This window comes from Budorcas taxicolor, chromosome 19 (assembly GCF_023091745.1).
Source record: "Budorcas taxicolor isolate Tak-1 chromosome 19, Takin1.1, whole genome shotgun sequence".
NCBI classification, from domain to species: Eukaryota; Metazoa; Chordata; class Mammalia; order Artiodactyla; family Bovidae; genus Budorcas; species Budorcas taxicolor.
Window position 1 is genome coordinate 47,974,712 of NC_068928.1, and position 19,215 is coordinate 47,993,926.

Below are 19,215 nucleotides of genomic sequence, written 5' to 3' on the forward strand. Positions count from 1 at the left end.
CAGTGTCAGACTTTATTTTGGGGGACTCCAAAATCACTGCAGATGGTGATTGCAGCCATGAAATTAAAAGACGCTTACTCCTTAGAAGGAAAGTTATGACCAACCTAGATAGCATATTGAAAAGCAGAGATGTTACTTTGCCAACAAAGGTCCGTCTAGTCAAGGCTATGGTTTTTCCAGTGGTCATGTATGGATGTGAGAGCTGGACTGTGAAGAAAGCTGAGCGTCAAAGAATTGATGCTTTTGAACTGTGGTGTTAGAGAAGACTCTTGGGAGTCCCTTGGACTGCAAGGAGATCCAACCAGTTCATTGTGAAGGAGATCAGTCCTGGGTGTTCTTTGGAAGGAGTGATGCTAAAGCTGAAACTCCAGTACTTTGGCCACCTCATGCGGTTGACTCATTGGAAAAGACTCTGATGCTGGGAGGGATTGGGGGCAGGAGGAGAAGGGGACGACAGAGGATGAGATGGCTGGATGGCATCACCGACTCGATGGACGTGAGTCTGAGTGAACTCTGGGAGTTGGTGATGGACAGGGAGGCCTGACATGCTGCAATTCGTGGGGTCACAAAGAGTCGGACACGACTGAGTGACTGAACTGAACTGAACTGATGGTGTTCATGAGAAAGATAGGTCTGGTGGAAGGAAAGGAATGGGATAGATAGAACAAAGAGGGTTTCATGGAAGAAGGGGTATCTGGGCTGGACCATTTGTCAGATTTGACAAGGGGAAGGATAGTCTGGGGGGAAAGAAGGATCTGAACAAAAGCCTGGAGAAAGAAAAAGCATGTGTGGCTTCCCGGAAGCCCTAGCTGACTTATCAGTGAGCTCGTGCTGACTTCTACCTGGAGGAACTGTGGGAGGTAAGCAGGGCAGGCAGGATGGGCATTAGAGTCAGACTGGGTTTTCTTACCAGGCAGCAGAGTGAGATGCTTCAGGAAGAGAGTTAAAGCAAAAGACAGGCATTTGAGAGACATTAGAAGACAGTGAACAAGGGTTGTGTGTGTGTGTGTGTGTGTGTGTGTGAATCGCTCAGTTGTGTCCGACTCTGCAACCCCATGGACTATAGCCCACCAGGCTTCTCTGTCCCTGGAATTCTCCAGGCAAGAAAACTGGAGCGGGTTGCTATTCCCTTCTCCCGGGGATCCTCCCAAATCAGGGATCGAACCTGAGTCTCCTGCATTGCAGGCAGATTCTTTACCATCTGACCCATCAAGTCCATAGCAAGGGTTATTTGGGTCTTTACTAGAACAAGAAAAGGGGAGACCAGGGCTCACACAAGAGACCTCGCCAAAGCAGGATGGAAAGCGTCTTACTGATGCAGTTACACAAACAAGAAGATTCAGAACAAGGAATTCAATAGCAATTATCAAACGTTTACCATGTTCAAGGGACTATATTATCGAACTGAACTCAGGTCCGCTCGCCCACCTGGAAGCAGAGCCAATTTACTGACACTAGGTTGTGAGGCAGGCAAAGTACAACACTTATTTACAGCATGTCAAATAAGGCACTTCCCTGGTGACTCAGATGGTAAAGCGTCTGCCTGCACTGCAAGAGGCCTGGGTTCGATCCTTGGGTTGGAAAGATCCCCTGGAGGAGGAAATGGCAACTCACTCCAGTATTCTTGCCTGGAGAATCCCATGGACCCTGGTGGGCTACAGTCCACAGGGTTGTGAAGACTTGGACACGACTGAGCACCTAAGCACACACACAAGGAAAGTGAGGGAACACAGGAACAAAGGACAACATCAAGAAAAAACAGTTCAGTGAGTAAAAACCTAAAATGGAAAATAATTTCAAAAATAATATATGCATGTTTGTACAACTGAATCATCTTGCTCTGCACCTGAAACATTGTAAGTCAACTATACTTATATATATATATCCGGGAGCCAGCACAGGATATATATATATATATTTAATAGTTCAGCAGTAAAAGAGTCCAAGTTCCTCCTTAAGGGATATACATAATAAACTGGTATGGTCTTGGAGTTGTTCTACAGGAACTAAGCCTCCTCCTAGGTGGAGGATGGCTAAGACCCCAGACTGGTCTGAACCTAAAGAATGATGTTGATATTTTTCTGACCTTTGTGACTTCAAGCAACTAAAGTTTGGACCCTGTCAAACACTGCCCCAGTTCTGTGCTGAATTCTCCTTTACTCAGATCCCTTCATGAATATACACAGCCCCAGCCCGTTCGTGAATATGAATATTCCCTTAGCTTAAAACTTCCCTAATTTTGCTGTTTGGGGAGACACTGCTTTGTGAAATATCCCTGGCATTCTCCTTCAGTTCAGATCAGTTCAGTTGCTCACTTGTGTCCGACTCTGAGACCCCATGGACTGCAGCATGCCAGGTTTTCCCGTCCATCACCAATTCCCAGAGCTTGCTCAAACTCATGTCCATCAGAGTCGGTGATGTCATACAACCATCTCATCCTCTGTCATCCCCTTCTCCTGCCTTCAATCTTTCCCAGCATGAAGGTCTTTTCCAATGAGTCAGTTCTTCGAATCAGGTGGCCAAAGTATCGGAATCTCAGCTTTAGCATCAGTCCTTCCAATGAATATTCTGGACTGATTTCCTTTAGGATTGACTGCTTTGATCTCCTTGCAGTCCAAGGGACTCTCAAGAGTCTTCTCCAACACCACAGTTCAAAAGCATCAATTCTTCGGTGCTCAGCTTTCTTTATAGTCCAACTCTCACATCTCACTGGAGAAGAGAATGGCAAACCACTTCAGTATTCTTGCCTTGAGAACCCCATGAACAGTATGAAAAGGCATTCTCCTTACTTCCTGCAAGTAATAAATCCTTCCTTCTCCCAATCTTTGGCTTGGCTATGTCTTTGGGCTTGAGGCAAAAGATAAAAGAGGCAAACTGTTTTCAGTTAACAAGGCTAGTTAACCCACAGAATTGCGAGAGATAATAAAAGGACTGTTGTGTAATACCACTAAATTTTGGAGTTGTTTGTTATGCAGTAATAGTTGACCAAAACAGCTATCCATCTGACACCTTTATTTGACCCATGGGTATGCTTGTATCCGATCTGGCCCCAACTAGAGCCACAAAAAGGACTCATTTCCTTTCTACTGGCAAAGCCAGGAGTGTGAGGCCCAGGAGCTGCCTCCTTCTGGAATGAAAGCCATTTCAAAAGAAAAAAAAAATACCTGACAAAGAGAAGCACAGATGTGGTAAAGGAGTCCAGGACAAACTTAAGTTCTGCCTCTAGTTGCCTTGAGATCAGCCTGCACAGCTTGTCTTCCCCTGTTTAACTAAACTTTCCCCTATTTATGGGCTTTCCCAGGTGGCACCAGTGGTAAAGAATCCATCTGCCAATGCAGGAGATGTGAGATGCAGTTTCAGTCCCTCGGCTGGGGAAGATCCCTTGGAGTAGGAAATGGCAACCCACTCCAGTATTCTTGCCTGGGAAACCTCATGGATAGAGGAGCCTGGTAGGCTACAGTCCATGGGGTTACAAAGAGTCAGACATGCTAGCCTATTTAGACCAGCTAGTTTGAGTTGGGTTGCCATCACTTACAACCACTAAACCCTGATTAAAATGCTAGCTCAGCATTTCTAAGAGGACTAAATCAACAATATACATGACACCATACCTGGCCCATCAGTTCAGTTCAGTCACTCAGTCGTGGTCAACCCTTTGTGACCCCATGGAAAGCAGCATGCCAGGCTTCCCTGTCCATCACCAATTCCCAGAGCTTACTCAAGCTCAATTCCATCGAGTTGGTGATGCCATCCAACCATCTCATCTTCTGTCATCCCTTTCTCCTTCCGTCTTCAATCTTTCCCAGCATCTGGGTCTTTTCAAATGAGTCAGTTCTTTGCATCAGGTGGCCAAAGGATTGCAATTTCAGCTTCATCAGTCCTTCCAATGAATATTCAGGACTGATTTCCTTTAGGGTGGCCTGGTTGGATCTCCTTGCAGTCCAAGGGACTCTCAAGAGTCTTCTCCAACATCACACTTCAAAAGCATCAATTCTTTGGTGCTCAGCTTTCTTTATAGTTTAACTCTCACATCCATACATGACTACTGGAAAAACCATAGACTAGACAGACCTTTGTTGGCAAAGTAACGTCTCTGCTTTTTAGTATGCTGTCTAGGTTGGCCATAACTTTTCTTCCAAGAAGTAAGCATCTTTTAATTTCATGGCTGCAGTCACTATGTGCAGTGATTTTTGGAGCCCAAAAATATAAAGTCTGCCACTGTTTCCACTCTTTCTCCATCTATTTGCCATGAAGTGATGGGACTGGATCTTAGTTTTCTGCATGTTGAGTTGTAAGCCAACTTTTTCACTCTCGTCTTTCACTTTCATCAAGAGGCTCTTTAGTTCTTTGCTTTCTGCCATAAGGGTGGTGTCATCTGCATATTTGAGGTTATTGATATTTCTCTCAGCAATCCTGATTCCAGCTTGTGCTTCATCCAGCCCAGCATTTCTCATGATGTACTCTGCATATAAGTTAAATAAGCAGGGTGACAATATACAGCCTTGACGTACTCCTTTTCCGATCTGGAACCAGTCTGTTGTTCCATTTCCAGTTCTAACTGTTGCTTCTTGACCTGCATACAGATTTCTCAGGAGGCAGGTCAGGTGGTCTGGTATTCCCATCTCTTGAAAAATTTTCCAGAGTTTATTGTGATCCACACGGTCAAAGGCTTTAGCATAGTCAATAAAGCAGATGTTTTTCTGGAACTCTCTTGCTTTTTTGATGATCCAGCAAATGTTGGCAATTTGATCTCTGATTCCTCTGCCTTTTCTAAATCCAGCTTGAACATCTGGATGTTCACTGTTAACTTACTGTTGAAGCCTGACTTGGAGAATTTTGAGCATTACTTTGCTAGCGTGTGAGATAAGTGCAATTGTGCAGTAGTTTGAGCATTCTTTGGCATTGCCTTTCTTTGGGATTGGAATGAAAAGTGCCCTTTTCCAGTCCTGTGGCCACTGCTGAGTTTTCCAAATTTGCTGGCATATTGAGTGTAGCACTTTAAAGCATCATCTTTTAGGATTTGAAATAGCTCAACTGGAATTCCATCACCTCTACTAGCTTTGTTTGTAGTGATGCTTTCTAAGGCCCACTTGACTTCACATTCCAGGATGTCTGGCTCTAGGTGAGTGATCACACCATCGTAGTTATCTGGGTCATGAAGATCTTTTCTGTATAGTTCTTCTGTGTATTCTTGCCACCTCTTCTTAATATCTTCTGCTTCTGTTAGGTCCATACCATCTCTGTCCTTTATTGAGCCCATCTTTGCATGAAATGTTTCCTTGCTATCTCTAATTTTCTTGAAGAGATCTGTAGATTGTATTGTTTTCCTCTATTTCTTTGCACTGATCACTGAGGAAGGCTATCTTATCTCTCCTTGCTGCTCTTTGGAACTCTGCATCCAAATGGGTATATCTTTCCTTTTCTTCTCTGCCTTTAGCTTCTCTTCTTTTTTCAGCTATTTGCAAGGCCTCCTCAGACAACCATTTTGCCTTTTTACATTTCGTTTTCTTGTGGATGGTCTTGATCCCTGCCTCCTGTACAATGTCATGTACCTCCGTCCATAGTTCTTCAGGCACTCTGTCTATCAGATCTAATCCCTTGAATCTATTTGTCACTTTCACTGTGTAATCATAAGGGATTTGATTTAGGTCATATCTGCATGGTCTAGAAACATCTATTTCTGCTTTATTGACTATGCCAAAGCTTGTGACTGTGTAGATCACAATAAACTCTGGAAAATTCTGAAAGAGATGGGAATACCAGACCACCTGACCTGCCTCTTTAGAAATCTGTATGCAGGTCGGGAAGCAACAATTAGAACTGGAAATGGAATAACAGACTGGTTCCAAATCGGAAAAGGAGTACGTCAAGGCTGTATATTGTCACCCTGCTTATTTAACTTATATGCAGAGTACATCATGAGAAATGCTGGGCTGGATGAAGCACAAGCTGGAATCAAGATTGCTGAGAGAAATATCAATAACCTCAGATATGCAGATGATACCACCCTTATGGCAGAAAGTGAAGAAGAACTAAAGAGCTTCTTGATGAAAGTGAAAGAGGAGAGTGAAAAAACTGGCTTAAAGCTCAACATTCAGAAAACAAAGATCATGGTATCCAGTCCCATCACTTCATGGCAAATAGATGGAGAAAGAGTGGAAACAGTGGCAGACTTTATATTTTTGGGCTCCAAAATCACTGCACATAGTGACTGCAGCCATGAAATTAAAAGACGCTTACTCCTTGGAAGAAAAGTTATGACCAACCTAGACAGCATACTAAAAAGCAGAGACATTACTTTGCCAACAAGTCTATCTAGTTAAGACTATGGTTTTTCCAGTAGTCATGTATTGATGAAGAATTGGACTATAAAGAAAGCTGATGCTGTTGAACTGTGGTGTTGGAGAAGACTCTTGAGAGTCCCTTGGACTGCAAGGAGATCCAACCAGTCCATTCTAAAGGAAATAAGTCCTGAATATTCATTAGAAGGACTGATGTTGAAGTTGAAACTCCAATCCTTTGGCCACCTGATGCAAAGAACTGACTCATTTGAAAAGACTCTGATGCTGCAAAAGATTGAAGGCCTGAGGAGAAGGGGACGACAGAGGATAAGATGGTTGAATGGCATCACTGACTCAATGGACATGAGTTTGAGTAAATTCCGAGAGTTGGTAATGGACAGGGAGGCCTGGCATGCTGCAGTCCATGGGGTTGCAAAGAGTTGGAGATGACTGAGCAATTGAACTGAACTGAACTGCATGGTATAGTGATTTTCGCTCTCTTCAAATTAAGTCTGAATTTGGCAGTAAGGAGTTTATGATCTGAGCCACAGTCAGCTCCCAGTCTTGTTTTCTCTGACTCTATAGAGCTTCTCCATCTTTTGCTGCAAAGAATATAATCAATCTGATTTCAGTATTGACCATCTGGTGATGTCCATGTGTAGAGTCTTCTCGTGTGTTGTTGGAAGAGGGTGTTTGCTATGACCAGTGTGTTCTCTTGGCAAAACTCTGTTAGCCTTTGCCCTGCTTCATTCTGTACTCCAAGGCCAAATTTGCTTGTTACTCCAGGTATCTCTTGACTTCCTACTTTTGCATTCCAGTTCCCTATAACGAAAAGGACCTCGTTTTCGGGTATTAGTTCTAGCAGGTCTTACAGGTCTTCATAGAACCATTTAACTTCATGGGCCTTTATCTGGCCCATGACTGACATTAAAGATATCATTTTTACATTTACCATATTGGAAAACATATTAGAGCTTCCCTGGTGACTCAAACGGTAAAAAATTTGCCTGTAATGCAGGAGACCCGGGTTCTATCCCTAGGTCAGGAAGATCCCCTGGAGAAGAGAATGGCAATCCAGTCCAGTATTCTTGCCTGGGAAATCCCATGGTCAGAGGAGCCTGGCAGACTGCATGTCAGTATCCATACATGATAGTGAAAATATCCCCATTTCAAGAATCCGTGGAATATTTATAAAAATAGATCATGTTTTAGGTCACAAAGAAAACTAATTTCGCAACGTAGAAACTGTACTACAGAGTAATAAATGTTGAAATTAAAAACAAAAGTATATTAAACAGCAATGAAAATAATCATTGTAAAGAAAAAAAATGTTGCCTGCCATTCCAGTTCTACAAGGATCAAGGCATTAGCTGCTGCAGTTGCCCACCACTGACAGGGGACCTGAGGGGAATCAGGAGTGAGAAAAGCAGGAAGCATTCTTAGCTTTGGATACTGGCCCCTAGAGAGTTGAGATACACATCTAAGGAAAAATGTCTACAACCCCCAGATTCTTGCCTTTTCCCATATATAGAAAAGCACTAAAATCATTAACTTGAGATGCCTGTTCTTTGTGAAAGGCAGTAATCTCTGATGTTCAACTATATTTGTTTTTTTTTTTTTCAGCAAAAACTTCATGTATTTCTTGGCTCCTCCCTTGCTTCTTGGGAACAGTTTCTCATAGCTCTCTGTCTCCTGGCCTAAAATCCCCAGTAAGACACTGAATAAACAGCTCGCACGTCTTACACTGTGGGTTTTTCTTAAAGCCCACATCATCAAAGGTTACAATACACTTGCCAAAACAATGATTGTTTGGGACCAAAGAAGAATTTAGAAATTTAACTAAAGAGTATGTAGAAAATAAGGAAAGTAAGAATCCTATTAAACTACAAACACAGGCTGAAATGCTTTCATTATTACAGAAAACAATAAACTTTCCTTATTAAGTTGGGAGAAAAAAGGAAATTAATTCCCAAGGAAAACATATTAAGGAAGTAATGATAAACTGATTATTGTGCCTGTGTGTTTTCTGTTCCCTTCCCAGTATATCAAACCCAGAGTGTGTGAGTGCTCTGTTGTGTCCAACTCTTTGTAACCCCATGGACTGTAGCCTGCCAGGCTCCTGTCCATTGAATTCTCCAGGCAGGAATATTGGAGTGGGTTGCTATTTCCTCCTCCAGGGCATCTTCCCTATCCAGGGATCTAACCAGCATTCTTATGCTTTACCTGGTGAGCTACTTTGGAAGCCCAAATCAAACCCAGATAGCAAGGACATATTCTTATTGTCCACTTGTGAATAATGTGCCTGCCTCACAGTTTGATCTCAGTACTTAGAAGTACTTTCAGCTTTCCCAAAGTTAGACCGTCTCTCCTTTCGGCCTCCGAAGTAAGCTACTTCTATTTCAGCATTTATTAAAGTAATATAATCACATAAGCCTTCCGCATCACACCAGTACTTCAAACACACGTATTTGTTTACCACTTAGAATGTATCAGTTGATTGACATTAATGTAATCCTTGTACACCACTGTTATTTTGGATTTCTCTGTTTTTCAGAAATTGAAGTTCAGAAAGGCTGAGTGATCAAGGTCAAGAAGCGAATTCATCACAAAGTCAGGATTTGGTAGCACATCGACCTGCTTTCAAATGCAAGCTTTTTCTGCCAGAACAGGTTACTTTAAATTCAGGGGCAAGACTATTGTCACCTCAGCTCCTAGCTTAGCTCTGGAACTGAATACCTAACAGGTTAGGCATTTCTTGGGCCCTACTGTCTGTTCGGTTCCGTTTTGTGTACTATAGAGAGATACATCACTCACAAGCCGGTGACCTAGGTGAGGAAAGAAATCAGAACTTAGCACACTGCATGACATAGCCTTTGCTTAACACCCATCTCTATGGTTGGCACGTAACCACTCTATGCTCTGGAGGATTCAGCGAGTCCAGCCAATCAGTGAGTTACTTTAAGGTCACGTGGCAGGAAGTTTTAACTTGCAATTGGTCAATGGCGGTAAGGCCCGCCCAACTACATCCGATCTGCTTCTTTAAGTAGAAACCAGGCCAGTTTCCTTTCCTTTCAGCAGCTGAGGAGCTGGGCAGGTGAGGTGGTGTTTGCTTTGTCCTGGGGCAGGTCTGTACCACGTCTCGAGGGCCTGGGAGTTGGGCGGAGGGCGGGCGGCCTGCGGTGATGACATCCCAAATAAAGCACGTGTTAGACTGCTGACGCGGGTGATGCGAACTGGAGTCTGAGTCGGGCTGCCTCGGCGGCTGGGAAGAGACGGGCTTGCGGGCACATCGCACTCCTCACCCACAGCTCTTGTTCTTGCAGATGGCTCGAGAAGGACGTCGGATGTCATTGTCCTCCCAGCTTTAAGATCTTCCCCCGAAGCCCCTCAATAAAATGGTTTGATCCCAGTGGTGGTGTCCGATGTTGTTTGTCGCGACGCGCTGCCTTTGAGCCCCCGCCGCGCCTGCGCGTGGCGCCGGGGGTCAGGCTGCAGCGCCAGAGCACATGCTCGCGCATAACTGGGGTCGTCTGCCCCCGCGGCTGCGGCCCTTTTAACCGCGAGCGACACGGTCGCCCTGGGCTGCCCGGGCGGGGTATACAGCGGTCTGGGTAAGACGTCGGGGGTCCTGTAGTCTCTTATTTCTTGTGACTTCACTGAGTCCGAGTGTCACTTTCATGGGGACCTGTGAGATGCGCAGCTTCATTTAACCGCCGTGTGGATGGCCATCTGCAGGGAGAGGAGATGAGAAATAGACTGTGGCCTTAACAGTTCAAGGGCCGTGGTGTACTCCACTGGAATTGCCTCCAGGTCTTGGGCTTCATGAGCTTATTAACTTTATAAGGGGTATTCGCGTACTACTTCAAAATAGGCTTCCCTGGTGGCTCAGACGGTAAAGCGTCTGTCTGCAATACAGGGAATCCAGGTTTGATCCCTGGGTTGGGAAGATTCCCCTGGAGAAGGAAATGGCAGCCTACTCCAGTACTCTTGCCTGGAAAATCCCATAGAGGAAGGAGCCTGGTAGCTACGGTTCATGGGGTTGCAGAGTTGAACCCGTCTGAGCTACTTCACTTTCTTTGACTTACAGGGTATGCCCCAGACAGTGTGAACAGCTTGCACAGTACCAAGGTATTTTGCCACAGGGCACAACATAGGCACCTACGTGCAGGTGTAATCCACATTCTGGGTGTTTTAAAAACGTGCACCAAGGGAGAGTTGAGTTTTATCATCCACTGGATGAACATGAGTTTGAGCAAGCTTGGAGTTGGTGATGGACAGGAAAGCCTGGCGTGCTGCAGTCCACGGGTGGCAAAGAGGCGACTGAAGTTGTATTAGAGGCAAAATGAGGGGCCACCCAGGAAACAGCTCTGAGCACTGCTCCAAAGCAGCAAGTCAGTACAAAAGAGATTTTGGTGAGGGAATGCATGCAGTTGAGCACTCTAGTTTTCTGCTTTTGCTAGTCACAGGGACAGCTGTCAGGAGGTTTTCAGTGTTTTTGTAGACAACGAAGGGAGAAAGTTGAACTCAGCTCCTGAAAATGTATCTGAAGATCTCTCTGCCAGTCCCTGCCTGGAGCACAGAGTGCTTTATTACTGCTCTCCACTTGTAGGGGGTGGGTGTTGAAGGTCACCAGCTGCAGCAACACAGGATTTAATCCTTGGAGGGGTACATGGCAAGCGCCAATTTGTAGTTAAAACAGATGACAACAGGCTCTGAAGCTTAGCTGAAATATGCATCAGTTCCGAGGATAAGGCGGCAGGTGTTGAAAGGCAAGAACGCACAAGTGCCGTATCTCAATGGCTTTGTTGCTTAATAATGGAGGTGGCTCCCAAGTTAGTAGGCAGTTGGTGCGAACTCAGCCTAGGAGGGCTTTGCAGGTAGTGCTAGTGAAGAGTCCACCTGCCAGTGAAGGAGATCTCAGATGCAGGTTCAATCCCTGGATCAGCAAGATCCCCTGGAGGAAGGCATGGCAACCCACTCCAGTATTCTACCCTGGAGAATTCCATGGACAGAGGAGCCTGGCAGGCTGCAGTCCATAGGGTTGCAGAGTTGGACACGACCGAAGGACATAGCCCATACATACCAAGGTGTGGTCTATGTTGGATCCTCAACAGAATAAGTCCAGTGATCACTCAAGAAACAAGCTGCCATTGGCAGCTGACTGCTCAGATTCTGTGCCACAGTTTATTCTAAACGGGATTAAGTAGAAATAACTTGGATGCTTATCTAGTATTTGACATGAGATATTTATTTGTGAAACAATGCAAGCGATTGTAAATCCCCCACATACTATTTGATTAAGTGCAATAAGGTACAGTCATATGTAATCTCTTTACACAATAGTGCATCTAGTCCTTTGCCTTAAATTATTGCACAAAAATTATAAGACCAGTGAAGAAGACATGCGGACTGACAGGCAAATTGGCCTACACAATGAGAACAGTACACCAACTGGAATGGTCCAATAATTTAAGTCAAATGTTTTAATGGTGCAGTTAAAGTAATCAAATAAGGGTTCAAATATATTTTTTCAATATATTAATTTCTTTAAAGTCATATTCAGGCAAGGTGCTGCTGCTGTTTAAAAAAACACTATTAGCTTTGTCCACAGATGTAGTTGTCAAAAGTCACCCAAGGTAAGTCTGATGTTGAATGCAGCTTTAAACCATTAAAAATTTGTATTTTGAGTGTACTTCTCAAAGCAAATTATACAGTTGAGAGCCCTGAAACTTGTAAACTAAACATTCTGACGCAAGTGCACAAAATAAAGTTGGCAATGTTAAATGTCACGTTAGTTTTGAGATCTGTAGTGTGTGATGTTGAGCGAACTTTTGGTCTTGACTCAAGATGATAAGAGAGCAGTCCTGTTTTGGCCATCAGAAAAGGAAACTGCCCACAAAACATCCCTAGCCAATTGGGTTAACAAGGCATTTAAGACGCCTATTTAAAGCTTCCCAGAGCACAAAGGAAGTGCCAGGTGGCTGGACGGTGGCTCTGGCTTCCAGGCCGCACTCCAATCCAGTCTTGTGCAGTGTTTGACATTTTCACATATGCTCGGGTCTCAGGAAAATGGGATCAGTTAGAAACCAGGTGATTGTACCTTGTTGGTAGAAGGCATGGGATGGTTTGATCTCATGGCTTTGCCTAATGTACACATAAATCCCACCATTCTCGCCCCAGCTGGTAGTGTGTTAAGAGTTGTATGTTCTATGGCTAGTTGCTTCCAAAACACAATAAGAGTAAGTTGCTATGCATATCTCTTTATCACCAAAGACACAGTTCACAAAATTCCACTCCCCACCCTCCACACATGGAACTACACTGATGTTCTCTGGGGCTGCCTCACACAAACTGGAGAAGTGAGAAAATGTTCCACTGCGCTGGCTGACTGAGCAGAAACCTTGGAGGCATCGAGGAGGCAAAGGGAAGCCTTCCAGCTGTGCAGCTTTGCTCTTAATGTGCTCTTTTGTGACAACAAAACCTGGTAGACTTAGAAAAGCCAGGGTGGGAGTCACCAGTCATCTCTGGACCCACCGGGATGATCCTTCCAGTTTTCCTTTGCTGAGGCAAAGCTTTGCAGCAGGCAATCTGGACCCCAGTCTCGGGACACCTCAGGGTGGGACCGGCACCGGCAGGCAGAGGGCAGAGCGGTGGCACAAGGAAAGGCCAGCGCTGCAGCCCAGATGGCAGCCGAGAACCCCACACTGAGCTTATCTCCTACTACTGGGAACACCAGGACTGCACCCATCACAGCTGATCAGCAGCCTCCACAGGTGGGTCTTTCAGGAGGCTGGAAGTGGAGCGAGGATCCATGGCCGAGTGCATGATGGGGATATAAACATCATCCATGTTTGGCATGACAAAAACTTTCTGCAGAAAGAAGAAACAGACATGGAACAAGGCTCTGTTCTCTGGGAGTTGCCCTATTGTGTTCTGATAAGAATTTTAGGCTTTAGACAAGTTTTTTAAATACATATGAAACAACTTTTCTTACACATTCCAAACTAATTCCTCTATAATATTCAGAAGGCCTTGAGGGATCAACACCAGTGCGTGAACATGAGAACCCAATAGGCTGTGAGGCAGAAGCAGCCTTTGAGTTCACTTACATATAATAAAATTAGTCATGAGCTGATAAATAACATTAAGAGATTCCAAATTACTCTCACACGATAAGCTGCTCACACGATTCCAAATTACTTTATCCAGAACACATGTTCTAAGTAAATTTTATCCTAGCACTTAAAATCCTAGCAACAAAAAAGTAAGCTATTTTTTTTTCCCAAACCAGAACCAGTTATAGCTGCATAGAAAAGAAATCCTACTATCATGAACACCCAAAGGATAATCAGTGATTGACAGTAATGGTGCTTTGCCTATTTATAAACTAATTTTATGTAAGTGAATTCTGGCAATGTATTCAACTTCAGCAATGCTTCCAAAAGCAAAAACAAAAACATGTGGCCTTGGGAGAATGCAAACAGTTACCCTTCGACTTTCCAACTTGCCTCGAGAATACCATCCACCAAAGTCTGCCCCCTTGAAGGGGTGACCATTCTACCCCAACACTCTTAAAAGAGATGACCCACCCAAATTCCTCATGTAGGAAAGAGGAAAAGAACTAAAGGCATGAGGTTGTTTTTCCCCTAACTAGGTTCAAAGTGCTTTTTCTTTTGGAGATAAAATAAAGCTTTCCATAAATTGGTTGTTATATTTACAGCTACAGCTTTTAAATAATATAGTTTTTAGATAATAAAAAGTATAATTTTAAAGGCAATGACTCAGAAGGTACTACTGCAAACATAATATGGGTCTTCTTCAGAAAGTGAAATTCATTATAAAATAGTCTGTTAATCCATACAACCTTAAAAGTCAACTATGCCTCAAAAACCTGATAAAAATTTAATAGAAATAGCTCATCGCAAGGCCTTGGCTACACTGCTATTTCCTGTGGTGGAAGAATGCAGAGACAGGCTTGGAGAATGAGCTCTGGTTGAGTCAACTCCAGGACTACCCTCGAAGGTTCACAGGGCAGGGACAGGCCTGATTCATCTTTCAACTCCCAAGGCAGGTGGAAACTGCACACAGAATGTTTGTAGAAACACACAAACTGAGCGAGGTGGGCACCGTCCAAGGGCAGGAATGACTTCCCTGACCACGGCCCAGGTGCTACTCACTGGCCAATTCCAGGCCCCACCTAGAGAAAAAGTCCAAAGATGGTCACAGCAGATGGACAACTTGACCCTCGCCAGGCCTACTGGGACATGACAGTCATTCTGCTCTTTGACCCCCACATTTTGAGTTTCCTCTGAAGACTATGTAACAGGGTGTGGATGAGTTTCAGGGTTTCCAAAACTAAACCTGAAATTTTATGCCTCTTTGATCACATGTGTACTTTCCCCAGATGACGGTCCATAGCTTTCATCAGATTTTCCAAGGAGGATCCTGAACCCCGTCTAGTTCAGAACCTCTGTTCTGCCCGGAGCTTTCAGACTCAGCGTGAAATGCTAGATGACACAGCAGGTGTACCTGAAACTCTTGTTCCAGTTTCTTCTCTATCCAGTCTGTCACATGAACTAAAGTCACTTCTCTCTCTCCAAGTTTTGGCCGAGCTTTCAGCTCAATATATGGTGGCTTCCGGAAACCATACCTTTTAAAAGAAGACAAATAATCACATTTAGAAGCAAAGAAAAGAAGCGGATGGTACCCAGAGTAAACATTCCTCCTTTACACAAGGCTTTATCAGTACTTGAAAATGTTTTCTTCTTCTGAAAATCCCTTCTAAAAAAAAAATACTTCACTGCAGCAGGTATGAATTGTGAATTCCCTGTATCCCTGGACCCAGGGCTGTGATGACTAGGGAACCGTTCTGACAAACCAAGACAGCCAGGAAACACCACTGGAGAAGTCCATGACCTGGGCATTGTTTCTCCTAAAATGGCGAGGATATTTTTTGTTTCTATTTTTATGCGAGTATGATACGTCTGTTACAAAACCCCAAATACAAATGTGTATAAAGCAGGAAACAACACTGTCTCTCTCTGGATCTCATAACCAAGATAGGGCCACTGAGAGAAACAGGATCAACTTCCCCCACACCCCTAACATGCATACGTAAACAGAGAACCTTCTGTAACCTGCCTTTTCACTCCATACTCCACACTATGATTATTACAGCTTCTCAGAGGAGCCAACTGGCACTCAGGACTGTTGGGAAGGTATCCAGTCAAGAGACTGTGTACTCTCAAACTGAAAACTTTGATCCATTATAGACCAACATTTTAAAACATCCAGGTACACCTTGGAGATATGTGGGCTCAGTTCCAGATTGCCGCACCAAAGCTAACATTGCAATAGAGAGTCATGTGAATTTTTGGTTTCCCAGTGCATATAAAAATTATATTTACATTATGTTGTAGTCTAGGTGTAGACTAGGTGTGTAAAACAAGGTATATACCTCAATCAAAAAATACTTCATTGCTTAAAAAAAAATGATAACTATCATCTGACAACACGGGGTTGCCACAAACTTTTATAAAAAGTGCAGTATGGGCAAGTACAAGAAAGCAAAGCATAGTTAGACAAGGTCTGCCCATACGATAAGAACGGCAAGTTGTTATAAACTAAACACTCTGAATACATATAGTTATCTTTGTGGATTAGTAACAAATAGTCCGGCACTCAACGCATGCACTGAGTAGCACTAGGCTGTGTGTGCTAAGCCGCTTCGGTCATGTCCAGGTCTTCGTGACTATCGCCCGCCAGGCTCCTGTGTCCATGGGATTTTCCAGGCAAGAATACTGGAGTGGGTTGCCATTTCCTCCTCCAGGGAATCTTCATGACCCAGGGCTCGAACTGGCATCTTGTACATCTCCTGCACTGCAGGCAGATTCTTTACCGCGGAGTTACTAGGCTGCTGCTGCTAAGTCGCTTCAGTCGTGTCCAACTCTGTGCGACCCCACAGATGGCAGCCCACCAGGCTCCCCTGTCCCTGGGATTCTCCAGGCAAGAATACTGGAGTGGGGTGCCATTTCCTTCTCCAATGCATGAAAGTGAAAAGTGAAAGTGAAGTCGCTCAGTCGTGTCCGACCCTCAGCGACCCCATGGACTGCAGCCTTCCAGGCTCCTCTGTCCATGGGATTTTCCAGGCAAGAGTACTGGAGTGGGGTGCCGTTGCCGTCTCCGGAGTTACTAGGCTAGAGGCCTCTAATTTTAATTACCATTGAGCAGTGGTGTTTGTAGCTCCTAAGTCAACTCTGACTGTTAAAAAAATTTTTTTTTAATTAAGCTGCACAGTAAAGTATTATCTGGTTATTTTTCGATGATAAAGTTATAGGTTCTCAGTTTTTGTTGTTGTTTTCATGTTCTTCCAGCGAAAATGCTACTTTTTAAAAATAAAATCCTAAATAGTATTTTAAAGTTTTTAATAGGAAAACACCAATATCATCATTAAATGATCAGCCAATTAAACAACCCTTTTGTAATCATTTTTACGAGTCCTTCTGAACACCGAGGATGTGCAGCAGCATTCTGGTTTCATGTGATGAGAGAACAGATGTGTCTTTTTCATAGGGGCTGCCCTGGTAGCTCAGTGTTAAACAATCTGCCTGACAATGCAGGAGACTCAGGTTCAGTCCCTGGGCTGGGAAGATCCCCTGGAGAAGGAAACGGCAATCCACTCCAGTACTTTTGTCTGGGAAATCCCATGGACAGAGGAGCCTGGTGGGCTCAAAAGAGTCAAGACATGACTTAACAACTAAACAACAACAAGCTTTTTCATATGAGTGCAGCTTATGGTACAATGCGGTCTTTTATGTAATCACGATATACCCTTATGCACATTTATAGGTCTTACTTGCCAACTTAAAATTGAGATTTAGAAATAGTGATTTTCTTTTGCTGGGATCATGAATAATTTTTTTTCAGTGATCCTCAGTCCTAGCTTAGTCTCCCAACCCCAGAATCATGGGGGCCGGGCTCGGCACAGCTTTAACAAGTCCCCAGGTGACTGCGGCATGCAGGCAGGGTTAAAACCCACTGGTTCATTCAAATGACAACTCTTTGGGTCACCCTTCTCAGTAGCTCAGCTGGCAGAGAATCTACCTACAATGCAGGAGACCATGGTTCGATTTCTGGGTCTGGAAGATCTGCTGGAAAAGGGATGGGCTACCCACTCCAGTATTCTTGGGCTTCCCTGGTGGTTCAGCTGGTAAAGAATACACCCGCAACGCAGGAGACCTGGGTTTGATCCCTGGGTTGGGAAGATCCCCAGGAGAAAGGAAAGGCCACCCACTCCACTATTCTGGCCTGGAGAATTCCAGGGTCGCAAAGAGTCAGACACGACTGAGGGACTTTCACACTCTACCAGAGTTACCAAGCACACATCCTGCCTCCTCAATGTGCAGGTCTGACCAGGGGAAGTCTTCCCTCACTGCCAAGGACTCTGCTGGCTGTGTGATCCCCATCTGCAAAGTGGGGCATAATGGTAGCCCTGTCTCCACAGGACGCTGGGAGGACTGGCCTGGCAGAGAATAAGGGTTCTACAAATCGCAGCTCTTCTTCCTGGTGGAAAGGGTTGACTTGAGAGAGGAGGAAGACCTAGAAACAGCTCATCCCACAAACTTCACCGGTTGACCTTAACTTTTCCTAAGTGTGAAGATGAGTATTTTTTTGTTTAATTTTTGGTTGCAACTCACAGCCTATGGGATCTCAGTTCTCCAACCAGGGACTGAATCCATGCCCCCAGTAGTGGGAGCCCCAAGTCTTACCTACTGGACCACAAGGGACATTTCAAAGATGAGTATTTCTCACCATTTAAAAAACATCTGAATTATCATTTCATGGCATAATACCAAATGCGCGTGCTTCAGTTGCTCAGTCGTGTCTGACTCTTTGTGACCCCATGGGTGTAGCCCTCCAGGCTCCTCTGTCCATGGAATTCTCCAGGCAAGAATACTGGAGTGGGTTGCCTTTCCTCCTCCAGGGGACGTTCCCGACCCAGGGACGGAACACCCGTCTCCTGTGTCTCCTACAGTGGCAGGCAGATCCTTTACACTGTACCGCCTGTGAAGCCCTGAGGTGTATCTTTATATTTGAATTAACCACTCACAGAAGAAAAGTGGAATCAGATTTACAACTAACTTTAAGGTCCCAAGAAAAACATTTGAAAGTACTTCTTCCCAGGAAGAAGGTACTTTCCATAATGTCAAGGGTCAGCAGACTATGACTATTATGATCATGCTCAAAGGAATTACTGGCTGACCCCGAGGGGCCTTCTACATACGCACCATATTCGATCAGTCGCAGGAGGTGGAATGTTGACTGCCAAGGTTCCTCTACATTCTTGCACTTCTACAGTTAGCAGTAGGGGTGTATTGGAGACTTCTTCAATCTTCTTTTTAATGAATTCTGTCTCTGTTGCTTTTTGGAAATATTTTGACTTGGTAATTTTATCAACAAACCTCATGATCTTGCTTGTTCGATGACCTCCAACATACCTTTAAATGAGAGAGACAGGCAAGTGTTAGTGTCGACTTTGTTCCTTCATAAACAGAAACTTGGCTCTCGGTTCACCTGATTTTAGACCAGAGTTTCTCAACAGCAGAACCACTGACACTGTGGACTGGGCAATTCTTTGCTGTGGAAGCGCCTCTGTACGAAATGTTTAGCGGCATCCTTGACCTTGGCCGCCTTGATGTCAACAGCACATCATCTCCCAGCAGTTAAGACAATAAAGTGTCTCTGGATATTGATAAATGTCCCCTCAGTTCTCAGTTGCTCAGTCGTGTCCGACTCTTTGTGACCCCATGAACTGCAGCACGCCAGGCCTCCCTGTCCATCACCAACTCCCGGAGTTCACTCAGATTCACGTTCATCAAGTTGGTGATGCCATCCAGCCATCTCATCCTCTGTCGTCCCATTCTCCTCCTGCCCC

The 19,215-nt window shown here is 44.4% G+C and overlaps 1 protein-coding gene and 2 non-coding genes across 4 annotated transcripts in view; 2 read left to right on the plus strand and 1 right to left on the minus strand.

The window, feature by feature from the left end:
• The first annotated feature begins 9,457 nt into the window (after positions 1-9,457).
• Positions 9,458-9,527, plus strand: LOC128065732 (small nucleolar RNA SNORD104). The gene has a single exon (XR_008201110.1). It is a non-coding gene; the product is annotated as a small nucleolar RNA SNORD104 (small nucleolar RNA).
• Positions 9,528-9,720: 193 nt separating this feature from the next.
• LOC128065754 (small nucleolar RNA SNORA76) lies at positions 9,721-9,853 on the plus strand. The gene has a single exon (XR_008201131.1). It is a non-coding gene; the product is annotated as a small nucleolar RNA SNORA76 (small nucleolar RNA).
• Positions 9,854-11,511: 1,658 nt separating this feature from the next.
• Positions 11,512-19,215, minus strand: part of TEX2 (testis expressed 2) — a 111,094-nt gene continuing 103,390 nt past the window's right edge. For both annotated transcript variants that reach the window (XM_052658927.1, XM_052658926.1), the window contains exons 10-12: positions 18,569-18,778; positions 14,811-14,931; positions 11,512-13,151 (exon numbers count right to left, since the gene is read on the minus strand). In XM_052658927.1, the coding sequence (XP_052514887.1) occupies positions 13,029-13,151; positions 14,811-14,931; positions 18,569-18,778 (454 nt within the window). In that variant the 3' untranslated portion in view covers positions 11,512-13,028. The remainder of the gene's footprint in view (positions 13,152-14,810; positions 14,932-18,568; positions 18,779-19,215) is intronic.